Source organism: Hippoglossus hippoglossus, chromosome 11 (genome assembly GCF_009819705.1).
Source record: "Hippoglossus hippoglossus isolate fHipHip1 chromosome 11, fHipHip1.pri, whole genome shotgun sequence".
NCBI lineage: Eukaryota > Metazoa > Chordata > Actinopteri > Pleuronectiformes > Pleuronectidae > Hippoglossus > Hippoglossus hippoglossus.
The window spans coordinates 15130510-15141152 of NC_047161.1; the positions used below are offsets into that span (position 1 = coordinate 15130510).

The window sequence follows — 10643 nt, forward strand, 5'->3', positions numbered from 1 at the left end:
TTGACCTCACTATGTAAAGTGCCTTGAGATAATGTATGTGAAGATTTGGCGCTCTACAAGTAAAATAAATTTGAATTCCATGTTTTAACCCCTGTCTGTTCATTTGTTGTAAGCAGCATTACACAAAAACTACTTGACAGATTTCTATTAACCTTACCGGAAGGATGCAGCTTTTATCAAGGAAAACCCCATTAAAAGTGCGGATTCAGATCAGGGTAAGGATCCAGGACATTTCTGTCACTTACTTTAGCATTGGAAGAAACAGCATTTTTGACATTTTCTTGATTTGTCAAACACTAATTCATGGATCTTGATTCAAAACAAATAAATTAGGCATGTTTAGTGGACTGGTATTTATGAGTGTGCACAATTTGGTGCAGATCCAAATAAAAATCTGGATCTAGTGACTTTAAATGGGCTGTTGGGCCTGGGCAGAGGTATGTACTCCACTGAGTTCTATTTTAGTCTTTGACTTCGACTGCTTATACAATTTTGCCATCATAATCAAATATGACAGCTGATATGGATCCATCAGCAGTCTGTATTAGCTGATTGAGTATGCAAGAAAATAACCGTTGCAACTTATCACTTTTATTGAAGTGGTTCCAACCAGATTGAACTTTGCCTCTTGTTCATTTGGTGGCAAACCATTGTCCTTTAATGATTCACAAAAATAGCAATAAGAGCAGGAGTAAGCTTCCTATAATTTACTGACCTGTCCATGTGCTACTGTATCGTGAACGGTTATATCATCATTTTAAACGTATTCTAGGGTGATTTCAGAAGTAGGAGACTGTGACGTTATCTCGAGTCTGGGAGTCTTCAAGTAGTTTTCTTAAATTATGAAAAATAAATAAAAAAGACAATTGTGTTTTAGAATATGCTCTTAAATGTTATAAAATGCAGTATGTGGGATGTCTCAAATGATAAAAAACAAAGAACATTACAGTTTATATAACTGTATTATAAAACCTCATATTATAAACTGAACACGGCACTTTGATTCTCTTAATATAACAATAAATTACTTGATACTGGCACTAATATGAAGGTACACAGGAGGAATGAATGACGTTATGTAATGAGGGGACTTTGAAATAAACTGCCCCATAAGCGTCTTATAAGTTACCGATTGAACAATTACTGGGTGCAGGGTCGTCCCGGGGGAAAAAGCTTCAGCTCAGTCCAGGAAGGAGATGTGAACCTCTGTCATAAACGTAGCTACAAGAGGGGTTGGTCTATGTTTACAACAGGATGGAAAAATACTGGAGTTAAAGTCATGGAGTATTCAATGCAGGATCCATATGTCAAGGAAAACTGGTATTAGAGAAGAAACTAGTTCTTTTTAGGTGTTGTCATATCATTACAGCAGAAATTAGTCAAATGCATTATTTATACTTTCATTAAGAAGGAAGTATACGAGGAACATAGCACGGAATTCATCGTTCATAAGTTTCCTTAACTTCTCCTGAACTTTTTTTGTACATGAACATTAAGGCCTCCAGTCGAGGTATTGGCTCTCACCTTTATAAGCTTGACAAAGTGTAAATACTGGAGAAAGCTCCTTATCACAGTTCAAGACTGGGATGTGCCGGCTATTCAGCCTTTTTCCACTATAAAAGCAGAGTAATTTAAAACAAGGGTGAGGGAGCGTCCAAGCATCAGCCGGCTCAGAGCACAAACCAGTGTCTGGACTAGGACATTACGTTTTTACACAGTGAGGGGACGGTTGCAAATATACGCAAACATAGCAGTGGTGAACCAAGACTGGAACTTCTTGGGGAAGCCTGGATATCTGGGGGCCCTGGGGCATTGTATGCTTTGTGATGCGGCCTTGTTAATAACATCAGCATCATTTACATAGTACAGTCTATGACCAAAATCGATACCATCAACCAAAAAAGTGTGTACATCTCTATGTTAACAGATGTCAAAGTGGAAACTGTTATTAGATTATTCACACATCAATTATTAGCAAAGGACAACTGGAAACAGTGTTTAGTGTCAGTTTTGAGTAGTAACTGATTATGCACTTTGTTTCATCATGAAATACCCACCATCCTGTTCATTTTGAATGAGTTCATAAATACAGTGACAAGGCAGGTTCACAGGTATCTGGAGGTTTAAACTCAAACTCCAGGCGAAACTCCGCTCAGAAAGAGAGAGAGAGCCTCCGCTGTACAGTTAAAGTTCATTTGGTGAGCTCTCTATATTTAGAAGTCCTGACCACGTGTTCATAGAATTGTTCGAGCAACAACTGGTGATATAAAATAGAAGTACTGACTGTGCACTAGCTAATCTGAACTGCGCCAGATAAAGTAAAAGATCATAAACATGCCTCAAGCTTTCTAAGTGCACGCTCCAAGCGGCCACTTTGACTTCCAAGAACGCCAGTGTTCACATCTCACATCTCGAGCACTTAGAGACTGGTGGTCGCCATGAGACTGGTGCTTCCTAACCCGGGACTGGATCTGCGGATCCCCAACTATAAGGATCTGGAGAGAATGGAGGAAGAAGACAGTGACAGGCCCAAGTGGGACAACAAAGCCCAGTACATCCTGACCTGCGTGGGCTTCTGCATTGGGATCGGCAACGTGTGGAGATTTCCTTACTTGTGTCAAAGTCACGGAGGGGGTAAGCGAAGATGAGCGTGGTTAGAGGACGTCTCATGGTGGGACTAAGTATCAGTTTGGTCTTTCACTGGAGGGACCGAACTTAGCAGTACAACGTCATCAGACTTTAAAGGGTTACGGTGGTGATACTATGTGAACTGTGAACCCTCACACTTTCAAAACAATCACCAGTCGTGTGTGCACACTTGTTTTTTAAATTACCTGTGTGAAGGGAGTCATTGTGCCTCTAAAATATCTGGATGAAGCCAAAGGAGATGAGATCATTTAAGAGCAGAACTTATTGTTTATTTAAACTAGATGTTTAAAGCGTTATCTGATGCTCATGACATGGATGTGGAAAGTTGAAATCTAATTTTTTTTAAATTATTATTATATATAACTGCAGCAAAAAATGCATTACAGGGAATCAACAGTACTGTAATGTAATATTATGTTGTTAAACAACTCAATTGAAAAACAGCTTTGTGAAGGTAAAATGTAAAATATAGCACAATATTCATTCAATCTGGGTGGTTTTGTGGACTGAGAGGGATGTACGGTGATTTCACTTCAGTGTTATTAAAAAAAAGCAAAAATCCAAATTTCATTGTTGTAAATATTGCTTGAATGTTGACATTGATGCCTTTTACAAATAGGAAAATGTGACAAAAAATATATTGTACAACAGTGGTAAATCCACAACATGGCCATATGTACTGGGCCCAGAATCTTCTTTAAGCTTAGATATCTATAAAAATGATATGTAGATAAAAAACACATCATTAGTGAATCTTTGTTTTTTAGTACCCATGTCAGAATATCACGAAGGCATATCAATGATGTGTTCAACCAATCAAACATGTTTTGTCTGTATAGCCCATATTCAAAAATTACAATTTGCCTCATAGGGCTCACGAAGGTGCGACTTCCTCTGACCCGCACCCTCAACATGAGAAAACTACCCCAAAAACTGTTCACACAGGGGGGGAAATATGTAGAGACCCTCAAAAGAGCTGCAAGTGAGGGATCCCTCTCCCAGGATGGACAGAAGTGCAGTCGATGTCACATGTTTTCATTAACGTAGATGGGATCATTTGACTCACATGGCCACTGCTTTTGATTTAAGTGTCCAACATAACTTTTCTCTCCCCATTGTCACATTTGGCCAGTTGATCAGAGTTTTACCACTTCCTTGTATATTTTCACTGGCCTGGCAGCCAAAATATGAATACATCTACATTATAGTATATAATGTTATAAGGTTTCAACATTATCATCATCACCATGATTATTATTAACAAGCTCTCTGCCAGGGGTTATACAATAAAAAAACACTGGCGTACATTTTTTTTTACAATTTTAACTTAAGTGTATACACAGATTAGCACACAGCAAATGAGAACAACATTTAGTTTACGGGGTATTTTAAGATAATTTGAACCAAACAAACAAAGGGGGCAGGCTGGGGAGGATGTTAAGAGTCCAGATATGAGAGAGAGGAGAGAGACCCACAGAGGCAGTAAGACAGTCACCTCTACACAGAGATATCAGGTAACAAACAACCAACCCAACTCCGCCCAGAAACTACAAACAGACGAGGGGAAAGACTGGGTGGGGCTATCGCATTATTAACAGACTGGACTAAACCTTTTGTTCAATAACCAAGCTGTTTGCCTACTTAAGCATTTTAAGACTGTTGAAACCTATACTAATTTAACATAAGATTTAAGTTACAAGACCAGATATATATTTATTTTTCTTTCAAAATAACATAAAAACAAATAAATACAAATAAAACACCTCATTATACACTTACAAAATATGTATTATAGGTGCATCACAAGGCCGGAAACTAAATCGAGTCATAAAAATATCATATTTAAGAGAATACAGTTATATAGATGCTCAAAGAAAATTAAAACTTAAGTAAAATCTGATAAATCTCTGCCTGAGGATCTCAAGGTATGTAGGTGCGTAAGGTACTACAAGGTCTGATATATAATGTGGAGGGAGGCCTTAAAGAACCGAAAGAGCAATCAGTAAAATCAATACTACAACGTAAGAGGAGCCAATGTCAAGGGGCCAAGGTCAGGTCTCAGCTGAACTTTGTACAGTTTGGAGTTACTCAATAGATATTTGGTTGAGGCAGGTCAAGCTTCTGTTGGAATAATCCAAATATAATGAGATGAAGCCATGTAGGATGGTGTCAGTGTCTTTAAAAGTTAAAATATAACATATTTTTGAAATATATCTAACATGGTAAAACCACAACTGTACAATTTTCGTGTGACTAAAAACTAAATTACTGTCAAAATAAAAGGCAAAGATTTCTTACAAAAGGCTTGATATGTTCCACTTGGTAACCAGCAGATGGCAGCGTATAGTTAGTAAGTGTGTCTGTCACAGTATTATGTCAAACTCAGGGACAGACATGGTTATTGAAGTGAGGCGAGAGTGAGAGAAGTCACAGTCAAGTACTCACACTCATTTCAATGCATGAAAAAGGTGAAATCAAATTTTACACTTGTTATAAAATGTCATGAAAATATTAGCCTGAACATTTTCTGTTAAAACAACAGATAATATATTAATTCATGTAATTATTGCAATTTAAAAACAATAAAATGTCACAGCTTTCTGTGTCAGACCTTACGAGACATGTTTGCAGTTTTCCAAAAATGTGCAGTTTAATATTTATAATAGTGGAATTGCCTGATTTAAAATAAGGATATCGTATCATACTGGATAGATATTTATTAACCTTTCAACATATTAAAGATTTGTAATTTATGGGACCATGCTTGACAGTCACTCCATTGGACAATATTTAGATTTAGCTGAAAAATAATAAGTTTTTACCACATTTTGAATGATGATAACTCAAAATATGAATTCAGTAATATTTTTATATTGTGTGAAAATGTAATGCTGAATGGCCTTAGTATAACTTTTCTAGTCTTGATGACCAGCTGATTTACAGTTTAGTTTTGCCATTCACACACATTGATTCAGTGCTTCTATGTGCAGCACTCTCTCTATCACACGTGCACTCACACACTGCTGGCACAGCTGTCAGGAGCAATTTGGGGTTCAGTATCTTGCCCAAGGACACTTCGGCACAAAGAATGGAGGAGCCGGGTATTGAACACACACCCTCTGATTAGTAGAGGAACCACAGCCCACCCACCACTAATGGCATACATTTTCCAGGTGCCTTCCTGATACCATACCTCATTCTGCTGGTGCTGGAGGGAATGCCGCTCCTGCTGCTGGAGTTCGCCATCGGCCAGCGTCTGAGGAAAGGCAGTGTGGGAGTGTGGAGGTCCATCAGCCCTTATCTGACTGGTATTGGTAAGTAAACCAAGCTCTGGAGGTAAAGTGATTCTCCGGCTTCCTGATGAACGTTTTATGACAGTTAATGATGTTGTTTCTCAGGTATCGCCTCCATGCTGGTGTCCTTCCTGGTTGGACTGTACTACAACACCTTAATAGCCTGGATCCTATGGTATCTCTTCAATTCCTTTCAAAGCCCGCTGCCTTGGACCCAGTGTCCTCTCAATGAAAACAGGACAGGTATTACAGAATACACACACATGCTCAAGCACGGCAATTACCCCAAACTCCACACACATTTGCAGAGGCCTGTTTTTTGCCTCCACAGAATTTGTACCCGAGTGTCAAGAGAGCTCCCCTGTGGATTACTACTTTTACCGAGTGACACTGAACACTACAACCTCTATAGCTGAGTCAGGAGGAATCCACTGGCCCATGGTAGTCTGCCTGTTCGCTGCCTGGACGTTCATCTGTATCTGCTACATACGGGGGATCGGCACATCAGGCAAGGTTTGTTGAACCTGCCGTTAAACACTATGGTTGAATGAGTCAACATTATTTTATATTTACCATTTTTATATCTTGTCATGACCTCAGGCAGTGTACGTCACTGCCATCCTGCCGTACATAGTGCTGGCTATCTTCCTGGTCCGAGGACTGACTCTCAAAGGAGCACTGAGCGGAATTAAGTTCCTCTTCACACCAGACGTATGCATCAAATCACGTTTGAGAAATAAAGGTTAATTATTTACCTCATTAGAGAAAGACGGACGGTAACATGTGCCTCCCTCCTGCAGGTTAATGAGCTGATGAACCCGACGACATGGCTGGATGCAGGTGCCCAGGTCTTTTACGCCTTCAGCATAGCGTGGGGAGGCCTCATCTCCTTCTCAAGCTACAACCCTATTCAGTAAGAGACATTTTTAAAGAAGTTGAAACAGGTAGTAACCTTTGTTAGAAATAATATGTGTCCTGAATCTTTTGCTTATTTTCTTTCTCCAAGCAACAACTGCATGCAAGATGCCGTGATCCTGACAGTAATAACTGGTGCGACCTCAATCTACGCTGCCACGGTCACCTACACCATCATCGGCTTCAGGGCCACTGAGAAATACGACAACTGTATCAGTAAGTGAGTACATTGTATCGGTGAGTCCTCACAAAATGTGGGTTCCTGTCCCTCAACCTAACCACTCGACCATAATGCCTAATCCTAGCCACTTGTCTGAATCAAAACAATCCTCTTTTGGTCTACCCACTAAATTGATCATAAAGCTCAAGGTCATAATGCCTTGACAAATCACAATTTCACTCTTACACTAACAGAAGACATCAAAACACAAGTTGAAACAGGGGAATTAGATCAAATGGTTTCTTTCTACTGTAAAAATACCAATGTGTTAAAAGACTCTTAGATAAATAACATTCAAAATACAGTTTTTTATATGTGATGGGATAGGAGAGGTAACGACAGGACAGGACAGGACAGGACAGTTCAAGAGAGGACAGGATAGAATAGTAGATAGGATCGGATATAGGATAGGACAAGGTAGGATTGGATATAGGGTGGGATATGATATAGGATAAAAAAGACACTACATCAACAATGCTCATTAAAAAAATCAGACATGTTATATTGACTCCAGGAATGCCAGGTTACAAATCCGTGACGTACTTTTTTTCAGAAACATCATGACCTTATTAAACGTATTCAATCTTCCTGAGGACAACATCACTCCAAGCAACTACGAGGCAGCGTTAATTCACCTCAACAGCTCCCATCCTGACGTTGTTCTTGGACTGGACATCAAAACATGTGACATGCATACGCTTCTCAGTGAGGTAACATATCTAATATCTATCAGGTTCCTCAGTTGTTGTCGTTGTTAGCTCTTATCTGCATTGTGACTGATGTGCGTTTGTCCAGGGAGTGGAGGGAACAGGTCTGGCCTTTATTGTGTTTACAGAGGCCATCACCAAGATGCCTGGTTCCCCAGTCTGGTCTGTCCTCTTTTTCGTCATGCTCCTCTGCCTGGGGATCTCAACCCTGTTTGGCAACATTGAAGGAGTGGTGGTCCCCTTAAAGGACCTGCATATGCTTCCTCAAAAATGGCCCCAAGAAGCCCTAACTGGTATTCTGAGTTTTAGTTTAAAAGAAAACAGTCTACACGTCAGCTGTGCAACCGCAGATGAACAGATTCTCTGCACTCCGTTTTAACACCTGCTTGCCTTTCTTGTGTGTTCCAGGAACAACATGTGCTGTCGCCTTCGTCATCTCGCTCCTGTTTGCGCAGAATTCAGGGTTTTACTGGGTAACGCTCTTCGACAATTTTGCTGGATCAGTTCCACTTCTGACTATTGGATTGTTTGAGTTGATCGCTGTGGTTCACATCTATGGCATAGACAGGTTGGTGCACATCCTCCCACATCCTCTATTTTATTATACTGTACAGCCTACTGCAAAATGTCCACATTACAAGCCACACTCGTTCTCAAAATTAATGAAATATCTACCTACTGATTTCTGTCTGTATGTGGAATGAATATCTCGCCAACTGTTTATCTTTGTTTATAATTAAGCTTTTACTTTGAAAAGTTGTGAATATTTCTAAAAATTGAGTCTGAAGATTGAGTTGATTGCTTAACAGACCTCTGGAGAAACAGACATGTATGAAAAAATAACACCAGTTAAGTTATTCATTCAAAATTATAGCAATAATGTAAATTCTGTTTCTTTTTATGAAAAAAAATGACTACAATCCTCTGAATCACAGATAAACCAGGTAGGATGAACACAAAGTTTACTTCACTCTGCACCATGGACTGTTTATAAACAGCTCTGAACACAAACAATAAAAAGGTGACAGTACATGTTTGAGGAGGACTCATTAATGACAAGGAATAATTCTGAAGTAGCTCAGGAGAATTGACACAGGACAAGAAAACAGCCCATTTCAAACAGGCAGGTTCAGAACGAGCACTGCACTATAGTCCATATTAATGCATTTAGTTAAAGCTGTGTTATACAATTGTTTTATAATAGCAATTTAAAAAGATGTATGTAGTAAAATGTATAATATGAAAAGGATCCACTGTTAAGTCACATATAAATCACACTAATATTCAGTTGCCCTCTGCCCTTCAGCCCACTACTGTACCATTTATTGGTGCTATATCTATTTTACCATAAGTCTGTGATACATGTTTTGAAACCTGTTCTTTTATCTTGGCAACGTCACCCCTGTTAATCTATTCGAGGAATTTGAGGACTTGATATTTTTCATAATCGAATATAATCTACACCCTGTCGTGTGGCAGGTTCAATGAGGACGTGGAGTTCATGATCGGACACAAGCCCGGCATCTTCTGGCAGGTGTCATGGAGGTTCGTCAGTCCTCTTATCATCCTGGTGATCTTGGTTTTCTACCTGGTGATCCAAGCTCAAGAGGAACTCACCTATTTGGTCTGGGACCCAAGTTCTGTACGTGCACAAACTCACAACACTAATCTGTGATCTAAACTTTTGATTTCATCATCATCCTTTTTTACCTCTACCCTTTTGTTTAAGTATATATATAAAATTAATATACTGCTTTTACTAAATATTACCTATCATGTTATTTATGTTTTACAGAAGGAGTTTCCAGCTCTGGCATCAGTGCCGTACCCTTCGTGGATCAATGCAGCCATATTTCTCTTGGCAGGAGTTCCCAGTCTGATGGTGCCTGTGTATGCAGTATGTAAACTGGTGTTTGTTCGCTGCAGAAAAAACACTGCTTCCTGAAAATCAAACAAAATTGTCTTACAGCGGACATCATGTTTTAGAATAGAACAAAATGCATTGTTATTTAATTTGTTGGTTCTTTCATAAGTTAACTTTTTACGTGAATAACATCTGTGAAATATGTCAGCATCTAAAACTTTCTACACATTTTGTTGAAATATAGTTTTTTTATTTCATTTTGTCGTTTCTGCATATTGCTTGTTTATGATTATGTATAATAAACGTATTTACAAACTACAATTTTTTTTTCATTTCTTATCGCACTTGCCACTCACACACGCACACATGCATGTCTCTCTATAGTTGTGAGGACACAACATAATGCAATTCCTAGCCCCTTACCCTAACCATCACAACTACATGCCTAACCCTAACCAGAACCTAATTCTAACCGTAAAACCAAGTCTCAACCCTCAAACAGCCCTTTGAATTTGTGATGACCAGTCAAAATGTCCTCACAATGATGGCATTGAACCAAAATTGTCCCTCATAACTATAGATAGACATCCACACACACACACAATATTGAGGCTTTGCAGGAACATGTTTACACCAGCAGGTGGCAGAAACAGAACTGTATCAATTCAAAAGGAAGAGATTTACAGATGCTGCAGGTGTTAATCCAACTTTACTCCCATGTAGGAGTAAAGTTTTCCACATAAACCAGTAGTTAGTAAAAGTTGGTAAAAAGTAAAAGGTTCTTCTTTATGTAGGAAGCACAATCACTCAAGAAAAATTGCCTCAAAACAAAGGTCAGGTGCCCTTTTGCAGATTTTGAATCAGTCAAAAAAAGTTTGTACCTTCCTTGTTTTTGCCCACGCAGGGAGAGCTGCAGCATGAACAGCCTGGGAGACTATGACAGGTCTAAGAAATATAGAAAGACAACCCATTTGCATAAACAAATGACAAAATCA

The 10643-nt window shown here is 39.0% G+C and overlaps 1 protein-coding gene across 1 annotated transcript; it reads left to right on the top strand.

Moving 5' to 3' along the window:
* Positions 1–2437: 2437 nt before the first annotated feature.
* LOC117770750 (sodium-dependent neutral amino acid transporter B(0)AT1-like) lies at positions 2438–9864 on the top strand. The gene is made up of 12 exons (XM_034600441.1): positions 2438–2634; positions 5823–5963; positions 6048–6185; positions 6274–6455; positions 6543–6653; positions 6743–6855; positions 6949–7077; positions 7631–7787; positions 7873–8077; positions 8193–8352; positions 9264–9426; positions 9580–9864. The coding sequence occupies exons 1-12, from the start codon at positions 2439–2441 to the stop codon at positions 9727–9729; spliced, it is 1845 nt and encodes a 614-aa protein (XP_034456332.1). The 5' UTR covers position 2438; the 3' UTR covers positions 9730–9864.
* The last annotated feature ends 779 nt before the right edge of the window (positions 9865–10643 follow it).